We start from the raw sequence: 19,834 nt of genomic DNA on the forward strand, positions 1-19,834 counted from the left end.
GCTCACAATTTTTGGGGGTATTTATTTCTTTTGCTAAAAATATTCTGAAAAACAACAGCAAAACAAAAGACACAGAGGATAAGTTTTACCTTTTGTATTGTGCTTTTTATTGCACTTAATAAATCCATCATAATGGTTATACAAACATCTAAGAGACATTGTATGCGTTGGGTACAAATACTGCTAGAGCTCAAAACCATCAACAAGATTTCTCTTTTTAAATTGCCTCATTTTACAAGCTTTTTAATCTAGTTTTAGGATTACATAAATATTTGCACATACATAAGAGGTATTATTTTTGGAAAAAAAAACTTAAAAGGAGTTAGCGTCAGGTTAAAATATACACAAACTTAACTTTAGAATATTTGAAATGACATTCCTTGCATACATTGAACAGGGATTTTAAAAGTACTTTTCATTGTTTGATAGATCTTCTTACAAAAATTCTCTTCTTTATGCACAAAAAAGTTACAGGTTGTCTCACGATTATACGAAATATTCTTAACTTTCTGTTGGATTTTTGATTAACCTTCTTTCAAATAAACAGGCTTCCCTATTGATGGTCCAGTTTTATATTTACACATGAAAACAAGTACTTGTTATGCCTGCTTCATACTTCCTGCAAATGCAAATGTGGTCTGATGTGAGGTAACTATTCGCTTCACATTCGCGTTTGCAGAAAGTATGAACCGGGCTTTACTCGGGCCAAGTTCGCACAAGGACTTTCATTGACCATAGTTCCACTACACTTGGGTGCGTTCGTTTAGCCTCCCTGGGTCGACCCCAGTCTGTCCCCGGTGCGTTCGATAAGCTTTGACGTCATTCCAGGGGCTCACCCAGGTCAGCCCCCCAGTGCCCTGCTTATGGAGTGGGTCAGCCCCAGTGCCCTGCTTATAGAGTGGGTCACTTGGGGGCTGACCCAAGGTGCATGACGTCACCTTGAGAGGGCGTGTGATCGTTCGATTAGCTCTTGGCAGGGGCTCACCCGAGTGAGCCCCGCGGGGTCGACCCAGGAAAGCTTATCAAGTGCACCCTTTTATATGTCTACATGATGGTTGGACAACGCTACAGTCAACTATTTGTAAGCAGCCTACTGGGCTTGGATGCATCGCTGGTTATCAATTTTGTTTAAGTAAATGAGCAGGATACCAATCACAAATGGTACTGTGACATGGTAGTTTGGCTGGTAACCTTACTCTGATAAGCATAATTTTTAGCATCTTTTTTTTGTGCTTAGCATCTTTTTTGTGTGCTGAAGCAGCGCTATGAAAATGGGCCCAGTTATCAGAAAGTTATAATGTTGCGTTGACATGACATGAGTCAAGTCGTTTGCACTTCAACTTCTGTGCGCATGCCCAATGTAGGTCACTAGACAACCACAAGTTAACCATTGGTCGTTGCACAAATTTGACCCCGAGTGTCATGAAGGAACACACTACCTGAGTTTCTCATTAATCTGAAAAATAATAAAAATGGACCGTGTAGTGGCGGACCCGTATTTCAATTCATTATTGAGAGTTGCGATGTTTTGTTACTTTGAGTTGTTTATCAGCATGGTTCTTGTTTATGTACAATTTACAGTAAGAAGCACGCCATTATAGTTTACGTTAGTTGTGCTGCTTTTTAATACCTAGTAATATTAACAGACAATGTAATTCACAATTGTGCTCGCATTTCTAAGATGTTTATACAAATATTCTATACAAAAACTATGAGTGTCAAGCCCGGTGAATGCGAAGCGAATTTCGGTAACGCAATAAAAGATGGATTGCACATGACGTCATTGACCACCATCTTTGATGAAACGCGCACCGTGAAAGGCTATCATTGGCTGAGTTGTGCGCTGCAGCGCGTACACGCATGCACTTTTTCATTATTAATCATCAAATATATGCAATCCATCCATTGGTACGCCTGATTTTTTTCCAAATTGTGACGCAAGATTCGCTTCATGTTCAAAAGTGTGATGAATATTCATTAAGACAGACCATTAAGCCCTGCCCACTTCTGACATGAAGCAAGTGTTCTCCAACGACAGTCCTTCATGCACAAGCTGCACACATTGGAGGTGAACCACACATTATTTCAGACTTTTACTTGAGCAATCGATCTTGTGATTGGTCAGTACAACATGGGGGCGGGGCTCAATCGATTGATACTGTCTTTTATTCATTAAAAATTTAAAACCACAACGTTGAAACTTAAAAGCATATACTGGTTCCATAATATAAAGCCTTTCTGCAAAACCTGTCCACTGACGTAGACATTCGACAGTAGATATACAGAAAGGAAATAATTTAAATAAAATCAACTTTTTCCAAACTTCTAATTCATTCTGCCTCAAACGGAATCAAAACCCACTTTATGTTTAATCGAACTTGAAACCGAGAATTCAAGTTCATTATTTCCAACGTTGCAACTTCCTCAAATTCTCAAGCGACCCATTCCTTTATTATTTCATTAACATCTTGTTACAAAAGCCCACATAACTTTCAACACAAAACACCAAATTTTACAGTTAATAATATAAACATACATTAATAGTTGCTACAATAAAGGAATGTCGTGATACAGTACTTTTTGAAAGTTCACACCGTGAAGCACCATACATTAACCGTACCATTCGTCACCATTCCAACATTATTATTATTATTTCATTAAATCTCTTTTAAACTAGAATTCATTACTAAGTTAAAAAGAAAAGCTATCCTTATGTTTCCTTGATCATTAACATGTCTGGTACCTTGTATACACAATGAGAATATCCACAGTTTTAAACCATATATGAAAAGGAGCTTGGCTACTGTCCCCTTCCAGCCTCGTTATAGTTTAATGCAACAACAAATAAATAAAATGAAATAAAAAATTCCAGAGAGATTTGGTACAAGAAAATTTGTTCCTGTTGATGAACCGATATTCAATTAATATTAACCGACAAACAGCACTACACATGTAATTGCAATAAATAATCAATTTAAATATCAACATTGGTTAATTTGAACTGATAAACAACTGGAGTTTATTAAAATCATGATTGAGTGCGAGTAATACGAGTGTCGTTTTCAAAATTTAAAAACCTGGCCAAAAAAGGCAGACTATTCGCACATGACTCTTGCCAGAATTGCATCTTTGTCCCCGACACATTTCTGCGACAAATACCCTTCAAATCTCACGAACATGCTCCCAAAAACACAAACAAATTCAAAAGTTGCGACCAATTGCTTACATCAAGCTCCGTTCACATACTTTTTGTTCTGCATTGGATGCATTCATCGACTGCTTTGGATATTTGTTTGCAGTAAATGAAAATCTTTGTTTGTTTTAAAAAATATCTTTTATTCAGATTGATCACAGCAACTTAGCAAACACATTACATAAAACAATAATTCCACCTTTTTTTTATCAATTGCCTTCTTCCAAACTAACTTCCTGTCAGTTTATCTTTTTGTAAGCCGTTCCTTATTTTACAGTTTACAAAGACCAAGATTAGGAATGTGAACATTTATGAAAGGCAATGGTTACCATGACAACAATTCAAAGGTGTTAGAAAAAACATATAACAGAGAAGTTTTCTTCCGTGTGTGGTTATTTACAAGAAAAGTACAAACACTGAACAGTTCACTTTTAATAATAATTCACTTCTTAAAAAGTGGATAATATCCAACATACCAACAGACAAAGAGTTTGTTCTTCTGGCACCATAAGACCCTGTTTAATTTAAGTTTCAATTAACGCTCGTTAACAATTTTGACTAATTACCTTTTGATAAACCAGTAAATGCTACGCATAATTTACAAATAACTGGGAACTCCTGTATATTTGCCGCCGTTACCTGCTATGTTTTTTATCTTTGTTCAACAATGCCAGATTCATGTTAGATTCAAGGAATTATTTTTTACATTTCTGCAACTTGACTATAAAATCAAAGAGCGTACATTTTTTATTTTTAATCCAATTCAGCAGCTATGTATTACAGATTTTATTTGAGCATTATAATATGTAAAATTCACATAAAATTATCTGCCAAACAGTTTACATCTGTCTGCAGACTACAAGCAAAATTGTTCTGGTTTTAACTTTCCTGAAACCCTTTTTAATGTTATCCTGATGATGTCATTCAGAAAAAAAAATGCAATATATACAATTATGTGATTCAAATTCATGACATTCTTTATACTTATTAGAGTAGATACACAATGGAATGTTTAGGAGCTGCAAAGGTAGCTTAATTTCAAACGTTGGCTAAGCTACGGGGAAAACCTTTAAGCAGGTGTACTTAATAATTAAGAGTTAATTAATTAGTGCAGGAACTCCCTGCTATAATAGGCATCGTTAATAATTGTGTTTGATTTTCAAGACTATACTACGAAACATACCAGTACTAACCGAACAAGTTGTTTTAGTTTTTTTGGGTAAAGTCCAGGCATGTCCTTTCATTTTTTACAAGGGCTGTACGGCCAGTTTTTAATGAGCAAAGGGCACTTCCATTTGAAAACTTAATCAAATTAAAGGAACACTTATCTAGGGGTAAGGCTTTCACCCATCACTCCAAGCCCCCTCCCCGAGCTCTGTTAAATCCATACAACTATCTCTCAAAACCGTTACATTTGTGAAAATAATATTTGATTGTCAAATAGCTTTGAAAAACATTTGTGACGTGTACAGTGAAATATAAAGCAAATGAGGAATAAAAAAACAGACCACTTACAGATGACACGCCCTCTCATTGCAAGACCAAAGCAAAACATTAACTTTCTGCCTGCCGGTACATGTAGGTGCACACTTTGTGTTTTGCATAAATAGGGAATGGAAAGATGTCACAGCTCAAATCACCTTTGAATTATGGGATCCCTTGAAACCAATCCTTAACCAAATTTATGCGAAACCTGATGCGTGCGTCAGCAGGCAAAATTTCAATAGAGGGCGGCAAACAAAGATCACATTGCTTGAAAAAAAGTAGAATTTCAGTTTTCCACTCCTTGTAGTGTGAGTTTTATCTCTCTGAGTGGACCGGACCATCTCAAAATAAAGCGACAGTTAATAGCACACTCCATGCACACACCGAGATGTCTGTACTTATAAACAAATATTAAACACTGTACACAAATACCTTATACATGTATTGCAAATTAAAAGAAAGCACGCTCCCAATGTCAAATGACGAAAATGATCCTTAGAAATATAAATATGGCTGACCTGTAAACAATCTCAAACAAACAAAGAAGAGCTGTAAACTAAAATCAAACAAATAAACATTTGTAAAAGACGTCATTTCTCAAAAAGGGGGAACATGATGGGCTGCACTTAAATATATATATATTTAAATTTTAAATTTGGTAATCCTTGTTTATATATATTAACTATTTATAGATTTATATTTTGAGTATATATACAATATGAGCTACAAAAATGTTTGTTCTTTCATATCTCCAATCAGCATATTGAAGATCTGGTATTTAAACACTAAGCAACCAGTAATTAAGGATAATCACACTGTATCATGAATCAGCTAAGGGTCTGTGTCCACATAAAAAACACTTTTTTGTTCTTTGTTGTGATTATGTTAGTGACCGCTCTATATTACGATCTCCCCATGTTCTGACACCCCTATGTTCCGACACCCCTATGTTCCTACACCCCCATGTTCCGAAACCCCCATGTTCTGACGCCCCTATGTTTCGACACCCCCATGTTCCGACACCCCTATGTTCCCACACCCCCATGTCCAGACACCCCTATTTTTCTGACGCCCCTGATTTCTGACACCCCTATGTTTTGACACCCCTATGTTCCGACAACTCTATGTTCCGACAACCCCATGTTATGACACCCCTTTGTTCCGACACCCCTATGTTCCGTCAACCCCATGTTCCGACAGCCCCATGATAATTTACAAGCTAGGGTTAGGGTTGGGGTTGGGGTTAGGGTTGGGGTTGGGGTAAGGGTTGGGGTAAGGGTTGTGGTTAGGGTTGGGGTTGGGGTTGGGGTTGGGGTTAGGGTTGGGGTTAGGGTTGGGGTTAGGGTTGGGGTTAGGGTTGGGGTTAGTGTTGGGGTTAGGGTTGGGGTTGGGGTTAGGGTTGGGGTTAGTGTTGGGGTTAGTGTTGGGGTTAGGGTTGGGGTTGGGAAGATAACCTAGGGGGTAGGAACATAGGGGTGTAACCATTATATCATTTATTGGACTTATAAACCTTATTTTGTATAAGATCCCAGCAGAGAGCACCTCATATCAAAACAGTCTCCTATTATTTGTTTCAGTTGTATGCCAATTGGATCTGTTTACCATTTGCAAATTTGAAATATCCCTACACAGTATGATACGTCAATTACTGGTTGCCTAGTCACCAGGAGAAGGCACTACCTGTGTTATCAATCCACCCATCAAGATGTAGTTCCATCGCTTTGGAGTCACTCTAACTGTCACATGCCAACAGAACTAGCTTTTCAAAAAAACTCATTCATTGATCCCAACTCATTATGAATGAGGCGTTAATTTACTACAGATAATCATCACCCTGTGATTCAGCCATTAGTTTTGAAAATCATTGTGAGAAAGGTTTGAACATTAAAAAATAAAATCACCTCAATCTCATTCAATTAAGAATGAAGTGATTAAAGGCAAGATATACCTTTGGTAATTATTTTCTAAACATTAATGACCATAAAATCGTTCATGGTAAAGAGAACTGGGGAGCTGTTGATATAATAAAACATAGTTAGAATCAACTCTATAGAAAGGTTTGCGGTAACACCATGTAATGACTATCTCTAATGAGTTGGGGTGGTTCTGAAAAGAACCGTTGGTTTCAACTCTTGGAAATTACTTCTTTCTCACAAACTATGTCACTTCAGAGGGAGCCGTTTCTCACAATTTTTTAATATAATCAACCTCTCCCCATTACTTGTTACCAAGTACGGTTTTATGCCAATAATTATTTTGAGTTACTGCCTTTAATGAGATACAACAACACTGTCGTCGTTGTTGACACAGCAAGGAATCCTTGATTGTTTCAACACCACCAATTGAGTTCAAACCTTTCTCATATCAACTTAAATCAATAATTATTACAACTCTAAATCCCACATTGCACAATTTGTCCAATTAAAATTAAATCATTGTTTCCATAGAGTCCTGAACTAGATAATCTGTAATCCTCACAAACACAATCATCTTGTTAGACTTGTAAACAAGTCGTTAATGGTTTGTCGCCGTGATAGTCGAGTCGTGGTGGTGGTGGCATAAAGACACTACACAGCGCGAGAGCAATAGTCTAGCGGGGCCAGCCGTCGATTTCACCAAACTCTTCCTAACTTAGGAATTATCTCAGGACTTTGGATGAGTTAAGTTCCGTATCCAGAGACGTTAGAACGCATTGAACCCATCCTAAGTTAGGACGAGTTACTCGTCCTAACTCATATAGGATTAATTCTAGCGTTTCGTGAAATCGGCTGCAGTAGTCTCAAGAGAATACCGCCAGTGGTGCTGGAATCGCGGAGAGAGTTGGAACGCTATCACCGCGACAGACCTGTAACGACTTGTCCACAAGTCTATCATCTTGTAAGTTACACTATCAATTTGGTTTTGTATTTATGGTTGACAACGATCCCTAGTCCCTTTTGAACGACCCCGTTTGAAAAATAGTACAAAACATACAGATCTTAGAAGCATTATTTAAAGTTGATGTTCTATAAAAGTGACAACGGTGAGTAGTGCACGAAAGAAAGAAAATGGTTGATACTTGAAATGTACATTTACCATAGAAAAAGAACCCAGAGAACGCTGAGTGCGCCATTGTGCGTGCCATTTCGAGACCTCTTTTATGGATGCGCATACACTATTGTTTTTGCCTTACAGTTTCCCTCATGTAACAATGAACAATGAAAACACTGTGTGTAGCCACTTTGCCATACATGCGTGTCATGCGGTGATCATTTTGCCATACACGCGTCCACAGACGACACAGAGGGCGGCCGAGCTCAGCATTCTATGGGATATATTTCTATGACATTTACTAAACTCTGCAGGCGGCATGTCAGATATCGTTAACTTCTTCCTTTTCCCAAAGGGGTTTTTGCTGTTGGTTAAAACGTTACTTGCTGCTTTACCAGAAAACACTGCCCAGTTTTGATTTTTACTGCTTACTAGAAAAACTCTCACTTACTTACAGTTGACAAGGATGGTTGCTTAAGCGTGTTCTTCTTGGGACACACAACCACCAAGTTTCATAAAGCTATTCAGCAGAAAATTCTTCTTAGCAAATTTCTTGCTTAGGCAAGAGATGACCAAGGTACCAGTCTCAGCAATACTAATTTTATGGTGTTCTCTGGCTGGTAACCTAATTTCGCTAAGCAAAATTGTTCGTTTTGTGCTAAGCAATTTTTTGTGCTTACAGGCTTTATGAAATTGGGTCCAGGTGTGGTTGCTTGAGAGTTACAATATTATAACCAGAGATGGTAAGTTCAAGAGGGGCTCCAAGGTTAAATTGAGCTGTGTGATGCAATATTTTCCAAATGATAGAGTCATCATGATAGTGGGGAAAAAGTTCAAGTTTCTAATCTCACGATTATGGTGTAAAATGCCTTTTTTTTATTTTATATTCTTTCGTTGTGAAATTTGAAATGTGACGTCATCGAACGTCAAACAAAGAATCTGTTCATTAAAGAGGAATTTCAGTTGCAATTAAGAGGTGAAATTCAATGCCATGTTGACTGAATATCATCAAAGTTTAGGAATGAATTGATGTCCAAATCATGAAATTTTAAATGTGTCGCAATGAAACACTCTTAAATTTGGACAGAAATTGCACTTGAAGAATGTCAAACACAGTGACATTTTTTACTGTTTAAAGGTAAATTCAGACATATGTAAATACGTTTTCATCTTCATAAGAACAGTATCGATTGAAAGAAGAGTGGATCACAAAACTGAATTACGATCTTGGAGCCCTCTTTAACAGCAAGCAGTGAGAGAAAAACTGTGATAATTTTTAAAGAAATTGTCCCCATGAAAGACTTCTTTGGCTCAAAATGACAGTAAACACTGCCACCAATCTCCCATGTGAGATCAAACTGAAGTAAAATGGGAAACAGATTATTTGTATTTCAGATTTTTACAGATGTCTTGAAGAAATAGTGTGTTTTTTGTTGAGATGTTGAATTGACCAAATAATTATCGGACTCCATATGATTCATTCAAAAATTGCTGAAGACTCACTTGTTTCGTTGAGAGTGATTTGTATGATGGGCCATCTTTGTTTCTTGTTTTAATCTGTTGTACAGATATCCATGCGTTTTGCATCCTCTGGAAAAGATGCTCTGTAAATGCAAGCTTATTACATATCGTTTTAAGTTGACCAAGCCATTATGAAGTTTCCCTGGAAAAGGGTGCTCAATAATGCCAAATTTTTATTATCATTATTATTTTGAGTTGACCAAGTCATTATGAAGTTTCCCTGGAAAGGGTGCTCAATAATGCAAAATTTTTATTATCATTATTATTTTGAGTTGACCAAGCCTGTATGAAGTTTCCCATCCAAAGAAAGACTTAGATGTAAAAAAAAAAAAAAATCTTCACCAAGTAAATTTCAGAGTTTTTGTTCGCAGCAAGTGACGTCAGTAACCAACAACCTCATCCCCTTAAATTCTCTCTCTAAACACAGATAGTTACCTCCTCCTGAATCTTGCCAGTCAGAACAGCAGACACACCCCCGACTTCTTGTTCTTCTTAGACTTTCCCGATGTGGGCGTGGCATCTTGGTAGCTTTGGTGCCGTGCCTTGGCGGCCGTCACGATGGCCTTGGGACGGGAGGAGTCCGGGGCCGAGCTAGTCGACTTGCGAGTGATGGCGGGCATCTGCAGAGACGTTTGCTTGTGGACCAGCGGCGGTTTGGGTTTGATCGGGAGCACGGTGCTCGAGGACTCTGAAGAACAAAATTAAGGAGGGTGAAATGAATAAAAAGTTAAAGACAATATCAGATATAAAATTTACCCAAATTCTAACTTAATTTGGGGTTGAAAAAAGAAAAATGACGAAGGTGGGTTCTTTACATGTACCTAGTTCTCTGTAGTGCCGGTGTTGCAGGGAATCTATGGCGAACTGTGTACAAACTACTTCTAATAGCGCCCTCTTGTGATCATCCTCCCCCAGCCCATGTTAATTTCCCATATGGGGTACGGAATCTCTAGGGGACAGAATTCCCGGGACAAAGGCACTCCACCAACTGAGCTATCTAGCCCTTGTTGACAGTCTCAATATTTCGCCAAAGTCTTTCTTTGTGAGTAGAGCGCTGGTGTGGCAGAATATTTTGTCCCCCATATGAAGAATTGTGTACAAAGTGCATTAGATGCTGTCTTTTGAATCAATTTTCTTTAGCCAATTTTAGTTTACTAAATAGGGACACACATGGAGACAAAATCTTCTACGACACCGACATAACTACTGGAGGTTGCAGGTTCAAATCCAACTCAAGTCAAGTTTTACTTTGCCCACCCCACAAGTATTTTAAATTTTACAGTTTTAATCAATAAGCTGACACAATAAAAGTATGTGGACATAAAAACGTGGGTGAAATTTGTGATAGCAAAACTGCACTCAAACTTAGAAGTTTGTGAAGGCTTATTTGTTGAAGGGGACAATAATCCGTCAACAAACATGACTGCAATAAGGAAATATGCCAGAAGTTATTCTAGGCGGTAATAAATGAGGTACACAAAATAAAATGTTAAGGGGTTTGGTTTAATGCAGGGGAATTTTAGCTGACACATGCTCAATGACAACATGCATGGCTTTCAAGTCATGGTGCAGCCTTGCTCAAGGCAGTCGAATTATTCACTCCGAAAAAAGACCCCCGCTGTATAAAAACCCACCGGTATTCACTGTGCGTAACATCGCACGATACGATTAGTACGGTTAGTGGTACGAGTGCGGATGACTTGTGTGCACAGTAGTCGTACGATGTGACAGTGTGTATACGGGTTGGCCATGCGGTGTGATTGCACGCATCACGCACAGGGTATACGGGTGGCTTTACAGCGGCGTCTTTTCGGAGCGAATAATGCGACTGTCTTGAGCAAGGCTAGTCATGGTGATGGAAATGAAGAAACAGAAAACAAAATAAAATCATAAAAAGAATGAATAATGATTAGATTCAGTTAAAAAAAGAAGATGAAATTACAAATCTTATTTGACCGAGATTTATTAAGTTATATAGTTTTCATCAGTACAAGCTTAAAATATCAGTGTGCTAAATTTCTTGTGAAACATGTGCTGTGTGTGGAACATTTCCCTTTTTAGTGCCAACACTCCCACAAAAGATATACACGTACACATGGTTGTACCCGCAAGTTTACTATTAATGTATAGTTTCTTCCTACAACAAATTTGGTTCATGAAGACAGTTTACTGCTGCACTCCAACAAATGTATGTGTTTTTGTCTTCCTGAAAGACAGACTAAAACAGTTCAACTATTGTGAATTATTTGCTGGGAATTTGTGATGTTCAAATTGTTAAAAATGTATTGCATTCGCATTCATATTCACATTCTGCACTCACGATCACGATTCCCCGCTTGACCTGCAAGCGCCGAATTTCTGTGCTAGCCTTGAAAACGTAGAATGCCAAGTAACGTGGAGTACGCACGCGCAGAAGCCAAAATTCCCTGATAACCCATGAAATACGCTTGCCGTAAGCACAGAATTCCCTGCTTCCCTAAGTGCCGATTCTGTGCTTACGGTAAGCAGAGCCATGAAATTGGGCCCTGGTCTTTAGAATAAACAAAACCAAACAATTTGAACCGGTAGGATTTGAAACTTTGCATGGTGGGAGAATTATATGGTGAGGTTTGCACTTGCACAGCACCAGGGCCCAAATTCATAGAGCTGCTAAGCACAAAAATTTGCTTAGCATGAAATTTTTTCCTTGGTAAAAACAGGGTTACCATCCAAATTTCCATTTGTCGCATACTCTTATTGATGTTACTGGTATTTCAGCTGTTGTTTGCTTATCCTGAAAATAACGTTGAAATTTGGTTGGTAATCCTGTTTTTATGACGGAAGAAATTTTATGCTAAGCAAATTGTTGCGCTTAGCAGCTCTGTGAAATTGGGCCCTGGTTTAAACCTCTTTTGGAGAAGGTTTGTTTCTGAAAAGAACCGTTGGTGCTACTGCAAACCACACATTACAATTTGAAACCGGTGATCAGAAATTAGACTTGTATGCTATGTGAGTGTGTTCTTGACACGTTGGGCTACACACAGATATATAGGATTTTGAGAATAACACCGGGGAATAGACAGGAAGGGACTGGCTACAAGTCTATTCATGCAACATTTATTTATATCAACACACCTTCCTCTTGGACACTAGTCCCCAAATCACGCTGACCTACAAAATCAAATCAAATCAAATCACAAATCAGCCATTGGAGGTTGGGCACTAAATGAGGTCAAAGGTTAAATAATAATACTCCATAATGGTACATGTAGACCAATGCAGGAAACCAATAACCTTTGAGGAAGGGTTGCATGATTAGAAGTCTTGATACCAGACTTAAAGGCAGTGGACACTATTGGTAATTACTCTAAATAATTGTTAGCATAAAACCTTACTTGGTAGCGAGTAATGGGGAGAGGTTGATGGTATAAAACATTGTGAGAAACAGCTCCCTCTGAAGTGACGCAGTTTTCGAGAAAGAATTTTCCACAAATTTTGATTTTGAGACCTCAGTTTTAGAATTTAAGGTCTCAAAATCAAGCATCTGAAAGCACACAACTTTCTGTGACCATGATGCGACAAGGGTGTTTTTTTTTTTTGTTCATTAATATCTCGCAACTTCGACGACCGATTGAGCTCAAATTTTCACAGGTTAGTTATTTTATGCATATGTTGAGATACACCAACTGTGAAGGCTAGTCTTTGACAGTTACCAGTAGTGTCCATTGTCTGGTTCATACATGAACCTGCGAATGCGATAGGAATTTTGACGCCACAAATTCGCAACAAACAGATGAACTATGCTCATCTCTTGCGAAAACATTCGCTGCACAAACAGCCATGTGACAACAAAACTCCCTTCGCATTTGCAGGAAGTATGAACCAGGCTTGTAGCAAAATAAAAGTCTTTTTTGCCTGTAAAGGAAATGAACAACTCAATATAGAAAATAATCTTTTTAAGCATTATTATTATGGAAAGCAAATTTTGATTTAAGCAGGGATATGTTATCAGCTGCAAAACCCAAAGATGATGGATGAAACCACATAGTCTGGGGGGGGGAGGGGAAGGGGAGGGGAAGGGAAGGTTAAGTGCTTGGATGGCACGATACCGTCTTTAATAGTGAGTTGATTTTAAGACCGCAGAACTTGACCCCCAGCATGACCCCACAACCCCCAGTCTGACTTTAGAGCCCAATTTCATGAAGCTGCTTAAGCACAAGAAGTAGCTAATTACAATAAGATTTTGCTTACCAGAATATGGTTACCGACCAAACTACCATTTCTCATGTACCTTCTATGACTGGCATCATGCTCATTTCTGCTTATAGCAGAAAATTGTTAAGCAATTCTTTTTCTGTTTAAGCAGCTCGATGAAATCAGCACCAGGGAACAATGTCATAGAGCTGCTTAAGTAGAAAACATTGCTTAAAACAGTTTCTGCTAAGCAGAAATGAGCAGGATACCAGTCACAAATTGCTCTTATGACATGGTAGTTTGGCTGGTAATCCTATTCTGGTAAGCGTAATCTTGTTATGCTTAGCGACGGATCCATATTTGAGGTGGAATAGAATCTCATCATGCCCTTACCCTCTCGTATGTCAATATCAACTTGACTCTGTGATTTGATGTCTGTTGCCGGGCTGTTATGTAAACAAAGCAAAGGAGCGCATCCCCCTTCTAGAAGACGTACAACGATGTGACTGGCATCAAAGGACATCTGTAGCTCAGCCACGGCTACATTCATGTGGAACGCTGTGACTAGGAGACCGGTCTGCACGGCCCAGACGCAGACAGTGCCGTCATGAGAACCTGTAAGGTGGAAGAACAAAACAAAAGGTTACAAACAGTCAAATTGGAAATTGGTAAACCGGCCTTGTGGAGTTAAGCCCGGTTCATACTTCCTGCAAATGAGAAAGCGAAGTGAATTTTGCTGTCGCAACAATTTTTTTCTCCCTTTGTGAAGCAATGAAATTCGCATCGCACAAAGCATTCGCATGAAGTATGAACCGGGCTTCAGTCAATCTTCAATCCTCACTGAATGTATTTAAGCGTAAAGTCAAAGTCTACTATTTGTTTTGTATTAATATTTAGTTTTTGTTATCATTACTTGTCGTATTTAAGTTTATCTATTCATGTTAATTCTTGCAGTTACTTCTGTTAGTGCTTTTTGTTGCCCTCTTGTCTGTCTGTCCGTCTGTCTGTCAACGTTTTTGTCTTTGTGTTCGTTGTTTGTCTTGTCCTGTATGGCATCCCCAAATCAAGCAAACACTTACCGGGGATTGCAACCATTTCACTTACTCCGTCCTTTTCCTACTATTATTATTCAGTTTCATTAATAATTAGCTGTTTTAATGTTAATCTTTATTTTGTACATGTATGATACTTGTAATATTGTTTGTGAAATGGAAATAAATGTTGTTGAATTTTAATCTCTAATGAAAATGAAGAAAGGTGGCAGGATAGAACAGGTAATCCTTTCTGCAGATTGAACAACAGGGGTTTGTCCACTCGCAACTGTCTACCCAAAGTTTTTTAACATTGGACGGTTGGTTGTGCAATTGAGATGACAATATGGTGGCGCTCTGTAATGAAGATGGGGACACCATACATACAGTCTGATTATTGTATTGTTTGCCAACGGTGGCGGCGCACAACTTGTTCCGCTTAAAATTGTTGGAGAGTGTGCGCAACGTTTGCGCAATTGGAACAAAGCCCACAATTCAACTTCTAAAAATCCCTGGCATTTTTTACCTGAGACAACGATACTACCATCACTGGTCATCTTCACACTGGTAACTATGTCCGTGTGCCCAGTCAGTATCTTCTCAATCTCACCGGTACCCATGTTCCAGATGATCAATGTCTTGTCGTGCGAGCCGGAGATCACATGACGATTGTGATCGGCCGTAGCGACGCAGGACACCTTGTCGTCGTGGCCAGCGAGGATCTAGAGAGAAGAGGTTAAAAGGTCAAGAGGATGGATAAGAAATCAGAATACAACCATAATTAGGGGTAAGAGACTGTGCAAGATTTGTGCGTATTGAAAAACAAATCAAACCAACGGAACGGAGAGTACATTTTTCTGTGAAAACAAATCTTCTTTTAAAATTTAAATTACTTCCTAAATTACAACAACCCAGAACAGACTGGACAATGGCATTAAAATCGACATGATAAAATGATTTTTGCTCTTGCCCATTCTCTTATAGACAGTGGACACTATTGGTAATAGTTGGTGTATCTCAACAAATGCATAAAATAACAACCATGTGAAGATTTGAGCTCATTTGGTCGTCGTTGCGAGATAATAATGAAAGGGAAAAAAAACCTTGTCACACAAAGTTGTGTGCTTTCAGATGCTTGATTTCGAGACCTCAACTTCTAAATCTGAGGTCTCAAAATCTGAGGTGGAAAATCACGTATTTCTCGACATCTGAGGTGGAAAATCACGTATTTCTTGAAAACTACATTACTTCAGAGGGAGCCGTTTTTCACAATGTTTTATACTATCAACCTCTCCCTAACAGCATTAGGGGATTACCAATAGATAATTATTAATAGTGTCCACTGCCTTTAAGGTCGGGACACAGGATATTTACGAAGCATGGTTTTCAACTTTTCCTAGTTCCTTGATAGAGCTAAGACATCTTACACCAGTCAAGTCAACCTACTTAAATATACCTTGAAGGAAACAGCAGCATCTTACAGCAAAGAAATTTAGAGTTTCTTTGACCGCACCCTGCTTTCAATGTGTAACAAACACGTAATAATAATGTTAATAAAAAAACTAAAAAAATTAAAGTTTGGGTTTCCCTTGATGGAAATTTGGCTCAAACACGCCTTCACAAGGTAAAAAATACTGCGGCTTTGCAACTTACTTGCGTCAACTTCCCCGTCTCAGTCTCCCAGATCTTCAGCGACATATCTTCCGATCCGGTGATGGTGAAATGGTTATCCTTGGTCACCACCAGGCAGGTGATGGTCTCGACGTGGTTGATCGTCTTGACGGACTCGCCGCTACCGACCGACCAGATCTTCATGAGTTCGTTCCGATCGCCGCTGATGGCAAAGTCGTTGTTGGGAGTCAGCGTTACCATGGAGGATGGGCCGCTGCAGGAGAGGAGTACCTGAGGAGGTTGAAGTGGAGAAAGATTCAAATACACATTTATTTCCATGCTTCTATGATAATAACGAAAAGCAGTACGTGTAAATAAGGGAATAAAAGTGTACAGACGAGTACGGCCGTTTAAAACCAGTAACGACCCTGCAAGGTTTTAAATGGCCATTTAGGAACGAGTCACTACTCTTTTATTCCCATTCATAAAATGCCTTTTTGGTTAAAAGGCATAATTAAGTAAGAAACCCTGTAAAACCTATCCCTCTCCGATGTGCTTGCAAGCTCTGTACATGTACGTCCGTGTGTTGCATTGGTATGACTGAGACGACAGTTTCCGGATCCGTTCGTGCATGTATAGTCTTGGTGCAAAACGTTCTCGTTTTCCTTTCATACACAGCGCGGCCAACTCACCGACAGCGCCCGCATCGCCCGTAACAAGAAACGTCTTGCACCAAGACTAGCGCGTAGGATCTGAAAACATCCGGTTATAAACTGAGCTCCAGTTGGTCATTATCAACAGTTTAAACACCCCCACGTGACGCGCTCTCCACCAATAGGAAAAGCTAAACTGTCTGAGGTATTTATGCATAAGGAGTAAAGGGGCAATTCAGAATTGTCAATGTTTAAACCTGAAATTGTGGGTGGGTGGGTCATAATTGCTCTTATAAATCAACATTACATTGACAAATATGGCACAACCTTTAATGAAGGACAATTGTGCATGCTGATGTAGAATAAAAACTAATGTAGATTCTTTAGTAAAACTTTCATTTAAATTCATTTGTTCTGGTTTTAAAATCAAGGACTCTCAGAAAAGCAAACTTAATTACTGTACTAGCCAATAATCAAGAGAGGAGACAATGAAGAAAGTTTCAGTTAAGTTTTACATGTAGATGTGAGAGGAAAATCTCAAAGAATTATTCCAGGGAAAGCCCAGGCAGTCGAGTAGGGACTGAAAACCCAATCCACATACTCCCCCTGGCTGATTCCAATCGGAGTCCTAGAGGTGGAAGGCGAGGAAATATACCATAACACCAACCCTACCACCCATCTTAGGGTGCACTTGATTAGTTCCCCTGGGTTGACCCTGCGGTGCTCACTCGGGTGAGCCAATGACAAGAGCTAATCGAACGATCACTCACCCTCTCATGGTGACGTCATGCACCTGGGGCCAGCCCCAAGTGACTCACTCCACAAGCAGGGCACTTGGGGCTGTCCTGTGAGCCCCTGGAATGACGTCAAAGCTATTCAAACGTAACGAGGGCAGACCAAGGTCGACCCAGGGAAGCTAATCGAACGCACCCAAAGCAATGACTTAAAGATGAGTACACTCAAGTCGTCTTCTGTTAAAATTCAGTTTCTTACCTCACCAGATTCAGCTTTCCATAGTTTCATGTAGTTACTGAAATCAGCCGATAGGATACGCTTGTTGTCCGATGTGATCAGAACGTTGGAGATGACATCGGTGTGGTCGGTAAAGTGAACGACGACGACCCCCGACCCTGCACTCCATACACGTACAGACTTATCCTCCGATCCTGCAGGAAAAAGATCAATGTTAATTTGTCTGAGCAGCACAACCAATCACAATGATTGACCATGGAGATGAATATGAATATGCATGAATAATCGTACTGTGTATCTCTTCCAGGGTACAAACTTCAAAGCTGCTCAACAGAAAATGATGCTTAGAAAAATTTCTCTGGTAAGCACGAATAAGCAGAACCACAGCCGTCATTACATGGTAATTTTTGGCTGGTAAACTGCCTTTGTTCAGCAAAATTTTAATGTGAGAAAGTAGTATTAGCTGCTTACCAACCAAAGTGGTATTTAAATGCAAAAATGAATATAGTTAGTGGCTTGACGTTTTGACCTTAGCAGAATCTATCATGAAGGCTAAATGACCAGGATTTTAATGAGCTTAAGCCGTTTCATACTTCCTGGGAATGAGAATGCGATACGATTTGTGACATCACAATTTCGCAAGTTGAAATGTGTTCAACTCTTGTGAAACATTCGGTGTGAAAACAGCCATGTGGCGTCAAATGTCGTTTAGCATTCGCATTCGCAGGAAGTATGAACCAGGCTTCAGACATTTTTGTGTGCGTCTTATCTGCTGTATGGATTTGCCCCAGTTATGAATATTCAACAAGTGGGAGTGGCCAGACTTACCAGACACAGCAAAGCTGCCATCATCAGCCAGAGCGAGGCATGTGATTGGCTTGGTATGCTCGCATAATATATTCATCATTTGGCAGAGTTCTAGGTTCCAGAGTCTCAGAGTGCAGTCTGTGGATCCAGTGATTGCATAGATGCCTTCTTTACTCAGAGCTGTAGGGAGAGAGGGACAGAGGAAACGAATCTCGTCAATCAATCGACAGGCAATTCACGGAGGTGGGATTCAAACCCATAACCCTTGCACTGCTAGGGCAGATGTTTCACCACCAGACCACTGAGCTAGCCCGCTGGCTAAAGGCAGTTCGAGTCCCATTTTGGCGAAAAAACACAGGGTTTTCGTTTACCAGGATTGAGTTGTGTGGCATGTCAGACATAGAGCCCAACTCAAACATGCGGCAACGCAAATACTTGGGTCGATTGAGTGAGTGTGAGTGAGTGACTGGACATGCTTGGTAATTACTCTAAATAATTGTAAGCATAAAAACTGACTTGGTATTGAGCAATGGAGAGCTGTTGATAGTATAAAACATACGGAGAAACAGCTCCTTCTGAAGTAACTTCAGGCCTGGAGTCATTTTTTGGCATCTTAAAGCACAAAAACTTGTGCCACAAGCATGTTTTTCTTTCATTATTCTCTTGCAACTTTGATGACCAATAGAGTCAGAATTTTACAGATTTGTTATTTAATGTTTATGTTCGGATACACCAAGTGAGAATACTGGTCTTTGACAATTACCAAAGGTGTCCAGTGCCCTTTAAGCCCCAGGAATATTGCCATCATAAACAAAATTGGCAATACGGGAGATTTGAACCATAAGACCATTTTTTTGCCATCTAGAGTGGCGTTTGGGGAAGTAAAACTCAGCGTCAATGAAATTCAAAACAAACGAATGCAAATGAAACCAATCTTTTGGTGAAACACTTTGTCATCTCTTCTCACCGATTCCTGAGTGCCTAAGATGCACTTAAGATTCAAGCATTTTCTGAAGATAAATTGACACAGAGGAGAGATGAAGGTCTTCAGGCGACGCACTCCGTCAAGAAAGGAATAATTCACCCTAGAGACACTAAGGTGCTAGCAGGAGTGATCGCTACGACTTGCTGCTGTGAGAGGACGCCCGACGGCTATCAGAATAACAGCCGAATTTGTGAAACTTTGCGAGGATACAGAGCTTTTGTTTTCCAGAACATGATAGCTTTAAAGGCACTGGACACTCTTGGTAGTTGTCAAAGACCAGTGTTCTCACTTGGTGTATCTCAACATATGCATAACATAACAAACCTGTGAAAATTTGAACTCAATTGGTCGCCGAAGTTGCGAGATAATAGTG

General features: G+C 39.4%; 1 protein-coding gene across 3 annotated transcripts in view; it reads right to left on the reverse strand.

Moving 5' to 3' along the window:
* Positions 1-95: 95 nt before the first annotated feature.
* LOC139952853 (NACHT domain- and WD repeat-containing protein 1-like) overlaps positions 96-19,834 on the reverse strand; it is a 156,020-nt gene continuing 136,281 nt past the window's right edge. For 2 of the 3 annotated variants that reach the window (XM_071952111.1, XM_071952112.1), the window contains exons 17-23: positions 18,498-18,656; positions 17,691-17,863; positions 16,087-16,335; positions 14,960-15,155; positions 13,796-14,017; positions 12,344-12,379; positions 96-9,917 (exon numbers count right to left, since the gene is read on the reverse strand). In XM_071952111.1, coding sequence (XP_071808212.1) covers positions 9,685-9,917; positions 12,344-12,379; positions 13,796-14,017; positions 14,960-15,155; positions 16,087-16,335; positions 17,691-17,863; positions 18,498-18,656 — 1,268 coding nt within the window. In that variant the 3' untranslated portion in view covers positions 96-9,684. The remainder of the gene's footprint in view (positions 9,918-12,343; positions 12,380-13,795; positions 14,018-14,959; positions 15,156-16,086; positions 16,336-17,690; positions 17,864-18,497; positions 18,657-19,834) is intronic. The other variant, XM_071952113.1, reaches the window with a different exon arrangement.

This window comes from Asterias amurensis, chromosome 21, assembly GCF_032118995.1.
Source record: "Asterias amurensis chromosome 21, ASM3211899v1".
NCBI lineage: Eukaryota > Metazoa > Echinodermata > Asteroidea > Forcipulatida > Asteriidae > Asterias > Asterias amurensis.